Source organism: Erythrolamprus reginae, chromosome 2 (assembly GCF_031021105.1).
Source record: "Erythrolamprus reginae isolate rEryReg1 chromosome 2, rEryReg1.hap1, whole genome shotgun sequence".
Lineage (NCBI taxonomy): Eukaryota > Metazoa > Chordata > Lepidosauria > Squamata > Dipsadidae > Erythrolamprus > Erythrolamprus reginae.
The window spans coordinates 229116369-229131604 of NC_091951.1; the positions used below are offsets into that span (position 1 = coordinate 229116369).

Here is a 15236-nt window from a genome sequence, read left to right on the forward strand (position 1 = left end):
TGTATTTTTGTATTTATTCTGCTCTGAGCCGCCCAGAATCTATGGAGAAGGGTGACATAAAAATCTAATTAATAAATATTTAAGAAAAATTGTAAAGTGCCAAAGGAGCACAGGCTGTCTACCTTCTCAGTGCAGGCAAGGTTTTGCCTTTTACTGCAGGCAGTCCTCAACTTACAACAGTTCGTTTAGTGACCATTTGAACTTACTATGGCACTGACAAAAGTGACATGACCATTTTTCACACTCATGACCTTTGCAGCATCCCTATGCTCACGTGATTTACACTTGGAGGCTTGAGAACGGCTTCAAATTTAGTGGCCAGAGGTCATGCAATCATCTTTTGTGATCTTCTGACAAGCAAAGTCCATGGGGAAGCCAGATTCAATTAATTTAATGCCCTGCAATTCATTGATCCATTGTAGCAAGAAAAGTTGTAAAATGGGACAAAACTCGCTTACCAAATTTCTCACTTAGCAACATAAATTCTGGGTTAAACGGTGGTCATAAATTGAGGATTACTTGTAGTTGCTCCTTCCATTGCCCATTTCGGGGAAGACTGATAGTATGCATGGAAAAATTATCAGATAATCTACTTTGCTTTATGAAACTTTCCAAGGAGGAATCCCTAGCAGGTTTCTAAGGAAATCAAGTTTTATACAACCTTTAAGGTGGACAATTGCAGATCAGATTACTTCTCTAATTCTAAAGACAAAAAATCACATTTAAAAGCTTACATGAACCAGAAGTCACAAAACCAAATTTTATGCAAGAGGAACTTCTAGCTAATGTACTCTGGGTTTGATAAAAGAAAGGAAATGTTTGGGGAAAGGTACCTGCCACTTTGTAGCACATATTTTATGACTCGAGTACAGCTGCCTGCTCTCACCAGTAAAGGACGGCAAATAAAGATGAATGGAAAACTATTTCTGTACCTTGTATTCTTGTGTGCCTGGCAAGAAGAGCTTGATCGCTTCATTATACAAATTCTGATCAACCACCAAATTTAGGAACTCTGGAAAATGTTCTGGACCTGAGAAAACAACAGGTAGCGTATTTTCTTCTGACATTCAAAAGACAAAACCTTACTAACAGGCTTGTGGGAGCTAATTTTAATTAACCAGGATGACATTTAATTTTAAACTGCAACATGTAAGATGCCCAAATCCAGTTTCAGCCACTTGCAGTCCAAATCATTCATACTTAAAATCTTTCATTTTTCTTTTTCAAATCTGGATGACTGCATAGTACAAATATATCAGACCTGGGGTTTTGGAGGCTCAATTTACTGAATCTCCCCATTTTTAAAAAAAATATCAACAGATGTTTTTTTAAAAAAGAAGAATGTAGAAGCAACTGGGGGAGGAGCCTCATATGTTTATCTTCTAATTCATGGGATTTTATGTTCTACATCTCCATTTTTTAAATGCACAAATCCCCCACAGGATACAACATTCCAAACCCTCAACATTCCAAACATCCCCATCGGCCTGAAAATATCTCCTCCTCCTTTACTACTTCTCCCCTCAGAGTTTCCACGGAGCTGATTCAAAATCCTTCCTGAAGCATGAATGGGCTGTATACATGCTCTTCTGTGGGTTCAGAGGCCCAGTGGCCTTTGTATCATGTTTACCTGGCCATCAGCAATTTCAGTCATTTTTAGAAACATAGAAGATTGATGGTAGAAAAAGACCTCATGGTCCATCTAGTCTGCCCCTATACTATTGCAGTACAATGATGCTAAAACAAAAAGTATTGCTTATTCACGACTTTCTATCTAGGGCAGTGGTTCTCAACCTGGGGGTCGGGACCCCTTTGGGGGTTGAACAACCATTTCACAGGGGTCGCCTAAGACCTTTAGAAAAGACAAATTTCCCAAGGTGTTCGGAATTAAATCTTCTGTTCTGGTGCCTTGGAACATATTTTTACAATTGGACCAATCAGGCGTTTACAGTGGGGGTGTCCCTCTGACCTTCCTGCCAATCAACTCTGTTGGGAGAATTGGCGCTAGACTTATGGTTGGGGGTCACCACAACATAAGGAACTGTATTAAGGGGTCGCGGCATTAGAAAGGTTGAGAACCACTGATCTAGGGGGTTATGATTCCTATGTACATACCACATTTACTAAGGTGATAGAGCGCCTTTGGAAATCTCTTCAAGTATTTGTCTATTGAATATCGCTGGTAATTGATTTCCATTTTCTTAAGTTTGTTTAAAAACGGGAGATATTCCTTAGGATCCTGCAAATAAATAAAAAAAAATAACTGGCATCAGGACTGCATTGCCACAGTAATTAAAAAAACCTCCAGTAACATTTTTATCTTTACATGAAGAAGAGTCACCACAGTAATTACTGATACTTCTTACAAACATATTTCTACCTTTTGTATTGTTTTCTGCACCATTTCTTCAGTTCTTCATTTTGCTCATGGGTAATTTATTCTACTCGCTATAAAATCATACACTGTTTTCTTGGAACCACACTATTACTTCTGATATTTATTTATTTGATTTTTTTTTATGCCACCCTTCTGTTGTGGTTCAGCCTGAGGCTGCTCAGGGACCGGCTGTGTCTCTGCTGGCTCCATGCCCGGAGGAGGAGGACAGCGAAGAGGAGGGGGCTGAACAGTCGGACGGGGGAGAGGAAAGTCAGGAATGGGACGAAGGAGAACAGCATGAGAGCCCCGGGGGGGGGGGGGGGGGGCCTCTCCCCAGCCAGTAGTTTGGAGTCATTAGGTGATGAAGCTCAAGCCGTCATTGACATGCGACAGAGATGGTCAGATCAAAGAAAGGAGCAATTAAAGAAGTATTATCAGCACTGAATTAGGAACAGCTGGGCTTGGGTGTGGTCCTCCTTAGCAGGGTTTAAAAGGCAGGCAAGCCCTTGAAGCCATGTGGAGTGTTATCAGTTTGGAGTTGCGTTATCCTGTCTTGTTTCTCGGCGTCTCTGTTCCTGGCTTGTGGCCCAGCAGCTTTGGAAGACCCGTGGGAGGTGTAGGTCTGCTATCTACAGCCTCGGCTTGGCAGCAAGAATTCTGTATTGCTGCATGGACTTTTGCCTTCGTGGATATATCTGAAGATACAGCATTTTCCTGTTTGTAAGGACATTTTCTGTTACCTGTGTTTTTCTTGAATTTTATAAAACTGCCTTTGCCTTTTACCAGTGTGTCTGGCTTCTCTTTTTGGGTTGGTATTGGCTTCTGGAGTGACCCAGACAGAACACCTTCTCCCTAGACTCAGGGCAGCTTACAACATGTTAGCAATAGCACTTTTTAACAGAGCCAGCCTATTGCCCCCACAATCCGGGTCCTCAGTTTACCCACTTCGGAAGGATGGAAGGCTGAGTCAACCTTGAGCCGGTGATGAGATTTGAACCACTGACCTGCAGATCTACAGTCAGCTTTAGTGGCCTGCAGTACTGCACTCTACCTGCTGCGCCACCCCGGCTCTTTTATGGAAACCATAAATGTGTGCTCTCTCTTGCCCTCCCTCCTTCCCTCGCTCTCTCTCTCACATGCACACATACGCACACACAGAAGAATGAGTCATTGTTGACAGACTAATTAAATAGCCAAATGGCTAATAAAATGTAATAATGTGGCTGAGCAACACAACAAGCAATACTGAAAAACAAGTAAGACTTGCACTGCATGTACAATTTATTGCATTTTACAAATGCTGAAGTGTTTGAGTGATAATGGTGATGGTGGCAATTTTTCAATGCGTTTCCTAGTTTTTCTCATAGCTAGACCAAGATTTATGGAATCAGAATAAGACCCAATCCTACCTTCTGAGACTTCTCAGCAACCATGATGACTAAATCAAAGTCATATGTCCCCAGTGAATAATCATACAATTCACTGACATCCACCAGATACAGCAGATATTTCAATGCTTCTTCCACTCTGATAGATCCAACTGTTTCTGCAGTCTGTCCTGTTAAGATTAATTTCAATTAAAAGCCAGACATTGTTTCTATGTATAATATGGATTCAGTCTTTATGAATTCAATACTGAGAAAGCAAAACCTTATCCAGAAAAAAAACAGGTAATAATGTAGTGAGCAAGTCCTAGCTTTGAGCAAAAGACTGCTATTTTTGCTAATAGGCAATACAGAGGTACTTCTCTAATAAATATACTGAAATTCTTTCTCCTTTTGTAGTGACTACATCCTTGAATCAGAATTGCCACCTATCAATTCCTGCTATTTTCTCATATTCTTTTCCATAAAAGATTTGTAAGGAATGCCTTTCTCCTGACAGATATCTTGTCGGGGAGGAAGTGAAAAATCACCTTTCAATTTCTACTTTAGAGTAAAAACAGTATCCTAGGAGTTACTTTGGACCTCATCTTTACCTTGCTTTGAGTGACTAAGCATTGAATGAACTAAAGAATAATAAGGTCATTTCCATTTTAGCATCTTCCAGAATTACTGAACACTTTTTGTGCCAAATACACAGAAGATATTACACCGTTTCAATGATGGCTTGTGCTGCTATGAAGAGATTCTAACTCCGTAGTGGGAAACTGGTCTAAGCTTTGTTCCTTTATCCTTATGACGTTGCCTGTGTCAAAAATCTGAATGGCTGCACTGGTCTTTGAAATGATGCTCACATTTTCAGCGAGGAGATCCACAACAGCAATCTGTATAAGGAGGTGCATAAACTGGCAATTTGTTCTCAACTTGACTGACAGGCAATCTTACTTCTTTATCAGTTATGGATAGTCAATCATATAATATTCTCCATAAATGATATGGAGAACCATTGGAGCCCTGAAAAAATCTGCTCTATTTACCTTTTAGCAGATTTTAAAAAAAATATACATCTTTATATATACAGTACATAATATATACATTATATACATCCTGTACGCCATCACTCTGCTAAACAAATAATTCCCTCAGCACTATCAAACTATTAAGTCTGTTCTATTATTAATCTTCTAATCATTCCCATCATCCGTCTCCTCCCACAAATGACTGTATGACTGTAACTTTGTTGCTTGTATCCTTACAATTTATATGGACTGGTTCCTAATATGGTTTGATTGCTTATTTATACCAGGACTATCATTAAGGGTTGTACTTTATGATTCTTGACAAACTTACCTTTTCTTTTATGTATACTGAGAGTATATGCACAAAGACAAATTCCTTGTGTGTCCAATCACACTTGGCCAATAAAATTCTATTCAATTCCATTCTATTTGCAATATGGATTTATGGCATTCAGTAATTTAATGTTTGTAAATTGCAGTTCAAAGAGTAAAACCAAAGCCATAAAGCCACACAATGTATATTTAGCGTATGTGTGTTTGTGTGTTGGCTTATTAATCTGCTTTGCTTGAGTAAAATAAATCACAATATTAATTTGGCGGCCATTTGCAGCTCTAACATTTCTGATGTTCACTTACTCACATATAACAAAGGAGAAATTGGGAGGAAGTGTGCACTACATACTGGTTACTTGAATTATGATTTGGATAGCCATAGGAGTCTTGCGTAACTGAACAATCTAATGCAATACTGCACCTTGAACCTGTCGAATTCTCTGCAGGGCTGTTTCCAGTTCTGGAGGATTCTTTTTGACATGAGAGGTCAGTATGGCTAAGCAGTACCTAAAGAGTACAGGGGGGGGGGGAGGAAGTGTTAAAATTGGGAAGTTTGAGGGTTTGGCATTTAAAGAATTTTTTTTCATGATAATTCTGACTGATATAGGATTGCTACTGCAAGTAAATCCAGATTTTTTTTTTTAAATGGCTATTTGATTAGAGCCCCATAAAACAAACAGAATTTTGCAGGAACATCACTGAGGTGTTAACCTGGAAGAAAGGGCTAGTTTTCTTTTTACAAACCTATTCTCAATTTTGAATAGGCATTGGCTTGTATCAATGTGTGGGACCCTAGACAGCCAGTAACAAGGCCCCACAAGATTGAAAACTTTTAAAGTAAGTTTGTTGTTTATATTTGTGGACTGTATTATATATTTTGTATGCAATCACAATTTCCCAATTGAAAACGTGGTTGAATTATCTATGGGGAACCTTTTAAAAAGTCTGGCACAATACCATGTACGAATGCAGCATGTCTTGATAGAATAGAAAAGAGACAGGATATGCTTCCTACTCCTTAACTCAGAAGTGCCATCCTCTCTTTTTCAATTGGTGAAGGTCCATCACATGTAAAAAGGGAGGAAAGAAAGATACGTCTTCCCTTTTCATAACTCTTGCACTTGAACTGCTTTCTGAAGACAGACTATCATTAAGACCGTTCCTAGATATGGGGCTGCCTCCTGGGCTTTGTTACCATTTGTTAAAAGTCTGATAATGTACTGAAACTGCCTTTTGTTATATGTAGATGTTTTGTAATTTTATGTCCCATACTTAGTAGCACTGATGTTCTCCATTGCTTGTCTCATGGCATCACAGATGATATTGATCTTTTTATTATTGGAAGAGTTCAATTCATTGACACCAATGGGATCCGGAGGAGGGTACATCGTTTTTGTGAAATCTTCTTCTCTAGGAAAGGGGGGGAAATGACCTTACTACATTTACAAAGCAAATGTACATATGAACAGTGTAAAGTGTACAGTGAAATGGTGTCGGACAATAATACTTACTAAAATAATTTGGTAAAGCCAAATTATATGCTATGGCTCCTCAAAATTAAGAAACAAAAAGTGAGCCCAAACTCAGCTTTTATTAATGCCTTACAACAGCATATTGTAAGAATATGCTAGCTGAGGAATTCTGGGAGTTGAAGTCCATAAGTCGTAAAGTTGCCAAGATTAGAGACCCCTGCCTTATAACATCCATAGCATATAAATCAAATCAATCAATCAATCAATCAATCAATAAAAATTAATAGATAGTAAATAAGCTAAGCCAATAAACAGAGACAAATTTCAGCCTTATTCATATCATCAGATACATTCTTTCAATATTTCTAATCAAAGCAGAAATCACGAAAGTATGAGAAAAGTAAATGAATTTGTAGAATTTGGGCAGATTGCAAAATCTGGGTTCAGAAATTAAGTATTCAGTCACTTATGCCCTCATCACCTCGAGGTTTGATTACTGCAACGCTCTCTACATGGGGCTACCTTTGAAGAGTGTTCGGAAACTTCAGACTGTGCAGAATGCGGCCGCGAGAGCCATCGTGGGGCTTCCTAGATTCGCCCACGTTTCTGCAACACTCCGCGGCCTGCACTGGCTGCCGATCGGTTTCCAGTCACAATTCGAAGTGTTGGTAATGACCTTTAAAGCCCTACATGGCATTGGGCCAGAATACATCCGGAACCGCCTTCTACCGCACGAATCCCAGCGGCTGATAAGGTCCCACAGAGTTGGCCTTCTCCGGGTCCCGTCGACCAAACAATGTCGTTTGGCGGGCCCCAGGGTAAGAGCCTTCTCTGTGGCGGCCCCGGACCTCTGGAATCAACTCCCCCCAGAGATCAGAACGGCCCCCACCCTCCTTGTCTTTCACAAATTACTCAAGACTTACCTTTGTCGCCAGGCATGGGGGAGTTAGGATATTCCTTCCCCTAGGCCATTACAAGTTATGTACGGTATGTTTGTGTATATGTTTGGTTTTTATAATAAGGGTTTTTAGTTGTTTTATTAAATTGGATTGTTACATGTTGTTTTTTATCATTGTTGTAAGCCGCCCAGAGTCTGCGGAGAGGGGCGGCATACAAATCCAATAAATAATAATAATAATAATAACAACAATAATAATAACAATAATAATAAAGTATATTTAAACGTTATAGAAACAGAGCCTCGCTTAACAGTTATATTGATAACTTCCCCACTATTCCCCAAATATGTGAATTTATCAAATGGGACATTTCAATCAAAATGTCCCATTTCTTCTCTTCACTACTCTATCCTTGCATTCCTCAACCCGAGTCCCTTTTAATACACTAGATCATAACTCTTAACTGGGGAAGACAGTAATGGTAGAGTTTCAATCCAACATACATGAATTGCATTTCAATTGGAGAACTTTGCCTCAATTCCTATAGATAGTCCAGTTTATTGTATTCTTTTTCACTTCCTATAGTTCTAAGGATCCTCATGCTGATCTCACTCAGCATATTAAATATTTGCTGGAGTTGGATGGAATCTAATTGTGTCTTGCATATTCATGCATTTAAAAGAGCCAAGAGGTCTATTTTTAAAGACACGGAGTAGCTTTGATGGCAATGGAAAAATCATTTATAGTACCATTTGTTTTTTCTGGCACTAAAAGGGCAAATTTCAAAACAGAAAGATTACCAATTAGAAGAAAGTATTCCTAACCCCTATCACTGTTTCAAAATCCCTCTCAAAGTGTAAGAAAACAGCGCTCTGTCTTAAAAGGCGATCGTAACAGCCAAATACTCACTTCAGTTCTGTGAGGAACAGGTTAATATAATTTACAGAATCAATTTGTTTTATAAATCTTTCCACGTGATTTAAGAAAACCTGAAAAGAAAGCAAACATCATTAAATTTTAATTAAACTACCATATATTTGTACGAGGATCTATTTAAAATGGAAAAAACAAATAGTACTCTAAATTATCATGATGAAGTAGCTCTCATTGCTCACCAAGTTGTGATGGAAAAGCCTAAATAATTTCCATGCAACCACTCTACAACACATTGGAAAATAATTATATTGTACTGTGATACAGCAAGATTTCCCAATCTACTAAACCAGTGTTTCCCAACCTTGGCAACTTGAAGATATTTGGACATCAACTCCCAGAATTCCCCAGCCAGCATTCGCTGGCTGGGGAATTCTGGGAGTTGAAGTCCAAATATCTTCAAGTTGCCAAAGTTGGGAAACACTGTACTAAACCACTAATTTTGATTAAAAAACAGAAAACGTGTCAGCATCTAATAAAGTTTATATCTTGCTTCAGAGCTATCCCTTTTTCCTAGCTGATCGTATAAATGGATATATCAACCTCCCTCCATGCCATCAATCTATTATGAGTTTGGCGAATATATTGATGACTCTTAAAGACTAAGTGGTGACAAAAAGAGATTTCCACATCCTGAAAGACTATCATTTGAGTTCATAGGATTCTATTTCCAGTCTACCTGTCATCCCTTCAGAAGATGCCAACTTGAGCCAAGAGCTTCCACTTGCCTTTGGATTGTGGTCATAGAGCAGGTTGAGATTGACTCGCATCTTCCTCATACATTCAAATGCTTCTTTAAATTGAAGGCTAGCAGGAGAGGCAGAACAGAGTTTGTCAGTTCCAACAGGACTACAGAAAATTCAGGTTGCTCAGCCTCTCTGAAACCAACTTGTATAGATGTTAGTCAGCTCAACTCACCTATCCAGCCATTTGCGAACCTGAGTTAGAACAAGGGCTCGATGATGAATAGCTTCCAAGTTTCCTCTTGGTACCTATAGAGACCCCAGGATAAATTCACTATGAAGCAGAGGAGGGTCACAGATGGCTCTTACTGATCTATAGCCACTTTGACATCAAACACCTTTAGTAAAAGAAGCATCAATCTTTCAGTTCAAAAGTGGTTTGGAATGGAACTCATGAAATCTTTTAGTCCTGTTGAGCATGCTAATGAAAAGTATGATTATAATCAATCAATAAAATACTTCTGGCTGAGCCTTTACTAAACCCCAGGCCACTCAGCATGTCTTGGACATGTGTTGGCTGACACGCCAACTCTGAAGTCTCCATATGGAGCGAGACACAACCATCATCTATTTTTGCTCCTCGTCTAGGCACACATGTATTTTATAAATATATCTCCCCTAATACAGAATAAAACATATGAAGAATGGTAGCAGGGACTGGGTATGACTGGCTTGATGAAAAGAAGGTGACCTGATAGCAGTGTTCCCATATCTCAGGGGCTTCCATAAGAAAGGGGGAGTCGAACTATTCTCCAAAGCACCCAAGGGTAGGACAAAGAGCAATGGCTGGAAACTAATCAAGGAGAGAAGCAACTTAGAACTAAGGAGAAATTTCCTGACAGTCAGAACAATTAATCAGTGGAACAGCATACCACCGGAAGTTGTAGGTGTTCCAACATTGGATGTTTTTAAAAGATGTTAGATAACAATTTATGGTGTAGGGTTTCCTACCTAAACAGGGAGTTGGACTAAAAAACCTCCAAGATTCCTTCCAATTCTGTTATTTCTAATTCTAATAAGAGATCAATTAGACTTCCATCTGTCTAGGCCAATTCATATGAGCATGAAAAGCGCAGTTATGGTTTCTGATAGATTGTACTACTTTACATTATAAATAGAGTGATATTCTATGTTTGAATTAACACTCTTTGTTCTATCCAATATGCTATTCCCCCCCTAAATGGGTAGATATTTGATAGTATAGATGAGGCTGCTGTCTGAAATGTGTACTGCAACAAAAGCCAGCTGGATGACAGGAAATTTCAATTTACAGTGGTACCTCATGATACGAACTTAATTGGTTCCAGGAGGAGGTTCGTAAGGTGAAAAATTGGTAAGACGAAACAATGTTTCCCATAGGAATCAATGTAAAAGCGAATAATGTGCAAATCCTTCAGGAAAATCCCAAACTTTAGAAGGGAGGCGAACAGAGGGCAGGGAGGAGCAGCTAAAGGGGGCGGGTGGAAGAAGCAAGGCTAGGCTAAAGGGTGAGTGGGAAGGAAGAAAGGCAAGAGGGGCGCCCCTCCCTTTTCTTTCTTCAAAAGACACTCTTTCAGTGCCTGCAGGCACGCTGTTCTACTTTTGTTAATGCAGTCTTTCCTCCTCCAAGCCGCCCCTCCCTTTTCTTTCTTCAAAAGACACTCTTTCAGTGCCTGCAAGCACGCTGTTCTACTTTTGTTAATGCAAAGTCATTCCCCCTCCAAGCCACCCCTCCCTTTTCTTTCTTCAAGACACCCTTTCAGTGCCTGCAAGCACACTGTTCTACTTTTGTTAATGCAGTCTTTCCTCCTCCAAGCCGCCCCTCCCTTTTCTTTCTTCAAAAGACACCCTTTGCTGTTCTCTGCAAAGTCTTTCCTCCTCCAAGCCGCCCCTCCCTTTTCTTTCTTCAAAAGACACCCTTTCAGTGCCTGCAAGCACGCTGTTCTACTTTTGTTAATGCAAAGTCTTTCCCCCTCCAAGCCGCCCCTCCCTTTTCTTTCTTCAAAAAAGGGGAAAAAAAGAAACCCCTTCATCCCAGCAGCAGTGGCTTGGGTTCGTAAGGTGAAAATAGTTCGGAAGAAGAGGCAAAAAAATCTTAAACACCGGGTTCGTATCTTGAAAAGTTCGTTAAAAGAGGAGTTCATAAGATGAGGTACCACTGTATTTTTAATTAAAAAATAAAGGACTATATATAGGACTCTATACAATCATTTGAAGGGGTATATGCATAAAAAAAGCACTAACCTGTAATATCAATTTTGTATGTTGTGGCACAACTGTGACTATCCGGGCTCCTCTTTCAATCTTGCGCAGAGTCTCGTTATTGGAGACAGAAGTGCTGCCTAGACTTGTTTGCAAAGCTGAAAGTGCCACAGTCAATAGCATTAAAAGCCCAGCCTCGAGCCTTATCAGCTTTTATTAATGGGACAAATCTACACTCAAAACTAAAGCGTGAAATAATGAAATGCAGTAGTAAAAATCCCATATAGTAATTTGGAATATGACTTGAATATCCCAGTGTAAATATCCCAATATATTTACGTATTATTCAGCTTAATGCTACCCCACTTCCTCAGGATCAATGGTAGTAGTACTCAGTGATGTGAACATTAACATTTCCTTCTTTCCCATGGAGACAGAATTTATAATGTCACAAAGAGGCTATTTTCAATTAAATCAGTATGGTCTCAACTCAAACATTATGACCTCCCTATAAAGTTTTACACAAGTATGCCCAAAACTGAACGGAGATTAATTGGACTGAGATTTCTCCTTAAGAACTTAAACACACCCAATGTCTCATAATTTAATAATAATAATAATAATAATAATAATAATAATAATAATAATAATAATAATAATTTATTAGATTTGTATGCCGCCCCTCTCTGAAGACTCGGGGCGGCATAAGTAGAAAGAATGTCCTGATCATCTTTGAAAGGATGACATTGTTGATTAAATAAAAGGACTCTTTTCTGTATTTTACTTGGCTTATTCATATGTAAATGTGCGTATATCCATCCAGCAATGTGTGCAAAGAAATAGGTGGCCATATTTGGGCACCTTGCTATATGCACCTGCCCAATAACATGCAATCTGTTTCGCTTCCATCCCTACATTTTCTTGGGCATAGACAAGCTAAAATGTGCATGTACATAGGAACTGCAGCAAAGGAAGACAAGGCCAGGATGAAACACCATAACCTTCCTTCTTATTAAGACAATATCTTGCAACATACATACAGCAGAACGTTCAAAATCGCATTTCAACTGGAATTTTAGTTCCAGTTTAGTTTTGGGTGGCCAGACTCATTCTCTTTGTGCTACTTTCCCAAGGAAAAGTGAATGACTATAAAAATGCAGGAATCCAACAGAATCTTGGACAACTCACAAACAATAGTTCTTCATAAATGGACAGACATAGTGGAAGAAGGGTGCACATGTTCCATTGTCTATACTGTTTTTTATTGTTGTCGTGAGCCGCCCCAAGTCTTCGGAGAGGGGCGGCATACAAATCTAATTAATAATAATAATAATAATAATAATAATAATAATAATAATAATAATAATAATAATATAATAACATGGACAAGAGAAAAGAAATTGTGATTTATTTATTTTTTTACCTTTCAGGGATGTGTTCTTTATAGGCAGGCACTGACAAGTATGGGAATGTGTAGTCAGTAAGAGAAATTCATCACTGATTGAAAAGGATGTAATATTTGAAGAAACCTATGAAAAGCAGACAATCAAACTGCCTGTTGACTGGGGGAGACATTAAAGAATTATGGGCATAGTAGATGATATAAAGCCATGAGAACAATAAATACCTCAGTATCATTAATAAAAAAACGGCACCTGTCAGTCAAGCCAAATATGGTTTCCTAAGAAAGAAAAGCAGAAAGGAAACCAGAGTTAGAAAACAGAACAAAGAAACCAAAACCAAACACTCAGTGATCTTAATTCTGTTAAGAACCAGCTCGGTGTCATAATAAAGGCGCTGGTCTTGAAACCAGTATTGTGAATTCTAGTTTCATGCCTGAAGCATGAAAAGCCAGCTGGGAGACTTTGAGCTTCTCTCCTTCAGCTTAACTTACTTCACAGAATTGTTATTGTGGGGAAAAAGAAGAGGAGGAATGATTATTACTGTATTTTTCGGAGTATAAAATGCATCTTTTTCCTCCCTAAAAGAAGGGGAAAATGCCTGTGTCATATATACCAAGTACAGTACAGTGATCCCCCGGTTATTGCGTCCCCGACCATTGCGAACAGGGTAATTTGCGATTTTTCAACCCGGAAGTCAAAATACCATCTACGCATGCGTGCCCTTTTTTTTCTATGGGCACGCATGCGTAGATGGCAACCGGGAGATCAGCTGCTGGGCGGCTTCCCTGGGTCTTCCCCCTCTTGCTGGCATCAGCGAGGAGTTTCCCCACCGCCCACGCAAACTCCTCGCTGCCGCTCGCCCGCCCTTCGCCTGCCCATGCCGTTCGCTCCCCCTCTTGCTGGCGGGAGGGCGAGAAGCCCTCCCCAGCACCCGCTCGCCCGCCCTTCGCCGCTCGCCCGCCCTTCACCCTGGCCGCTTCTTCCCAGCGGAGAAATTCCAGCCCCCACCTGGTCCCGCCCGATCCTCCTCCCTGAGGCAGCTCGCCCTCCCATGGCCGCTTCCTCCACCCTCCATCGCAAGCCCTCGCCACCGCAGCCAACGCGCGCTGCGATCTTCAAGCCCGGCTCCTTTCGGCCCAGCATCCCGGGCCAAACAGCTGCCTTCCGTGACTGAGCCTGGCTGGCCCGGAAGATCGTAGCGCGCGTTGGCTGCAGCGGCGAGCGAAGCCAAGCCGGCAGCAATGTCGCCGCCGCTGCAGCCAACGCGCGCTACGATCTCCCGGGCCAGCCAGGCTCAGTGACGGAAGGCAGCCGCTTGGCCCGGGATGCTGGGCCGAGAGGAGCCGGGCTTGATCCGCTGAGCCTGGCTGGCCCGGAAGATCGTAGCGCGCGTTGGCTGCAGCGGCGGCGACATTGCTGCCGGCTTGGCTTCGCTCGCCGCTGCAGCCAACGCGCGCTACGATCTTCCGGGCCAGCCAGGCTCAGCGGATCAAGCCCGGCTCCTCTCGGCCCAGCATCCCGGGCCAAGCGGCTGCCTTCCGTGACTGAGCCTGGCTGGCCCGGAAGATCGTAGCGCGCGTTGGCTGTAGCGGCGAGCGAAGCCAAGCCGGCAGCAATGTCGCCGCCGCTGCAGCCAACGCGCGCTACGTTCTTCCGGGCCAGCCAGGCTCAGTCACGGAAGGCAGCCGCTTGGCCCGGGATGCTGGGCCGAGAGGAGCCGGGCTTGATCCGCTGAGATCGTAGCGCGCGTTGGCTGCAGCGGCGGTGACATTGCTGCCGGCTTGGCTTCGCTCGCTCGCCGCTGAGGAGCCGAAGATTGGGGGGCGGCACGGCTCTTTTAAAACATCGCCGCCGACATGGGGGGCTTGCTAGCACCCCCCCAAACCCGGGTTGGGGGTTCGGGGGGGTGCTAGCGAGCCCCCCATGTCGGCGGCGATGTTTTAAAAGAGCCGCGCCGCCCCCCAATCTTCGGCTCCTCGCTAGCGCTGCGGAAGTTTAAAACACCATCTGCACATGCGCAGATGGTGTTTTTACTTCCGCAGCGCTACTTCGCGAAAACCCGCTCGTTGCGGCGGGTCCTGGAACGGAACCCTCGCAACGAGCGGGGGATCACTGTAGTACCTCTAGATACAAGCTGCTCTACATGCGAGTATTTCAAGATACGAGCCACAAGGGGAGAGACATTTCTGTTCTACTCCCGAGCTCAAATTCGGGATACGCGCCGAGCGTCCACTAGGTGGCACAAGAATCCTTGCTTTTGGTTATCTCAGAGGGGAAAAAAGTTATTTGTTCCAGAATACGAGTTGCCTCGAGATAGTTTTCTTTTAAAATCAAACTTCTCCAACTCGCAACAAGTTTTCTTTTACAATGGGCTTTCCTTAGCATAACACCGATGAATGCAGCGGAGCTAAAAGTGTCAGGTAGGATGCACATCTCACGTTGGGGCACAATTTGGGGGTGGCAGGTGAGGCGTCCTACTTGGAACTTGTAGCTC

General features: G+C 41.8%; 1 protein-coding gene across 1 annotated transcript in view; it reads right to left on the reverse strand.

Moving 5' to 3' along the window:
- ELP1 (elongator acetyltransferase complex subunit 1) overlaps nt 1-15236 on the reverse strand; it is a 60382-nt gene that overhangs the window by 19013 nt on the left and 26133 nt on the right. The window contains exons 17-27 of the mRNA XM_070742197.1: nt 12967-13020; nt 12763-12868; nt 11382-11497; nt 9334-9407; nt 9144-9222; nt 8392-8471; nt 6384-6521; nt 5533-5618; nt 3787-3935; nt 2116-2239; nt 933-1030 (exon numbers count right to left, since the gene is read on the reverse strand). Of these exons, the coding sequence (XP_070598298.1) occupies nt 933-1030; nt 2116-2239; nt 3787-3935; nt 5533-5618; nt 6384-6521; nt 8392-8471; nt 9144-9222; nt 9334-9407; nt 11382-11497; nt 12763-12868; nt 12967-13020 (1104 nt within the window). The remainder of the gene's footprint in view (nt 1-932; nt 1031-2115; nt 2240-3786; nt 3936-5532; nt 5619-6383; nt 6522-8391; nt 8472-9143; nt 9223-9333; nt 9408-11381; nt 11498-12762; nt 12869-12966; nt 13021-15236) is intronic.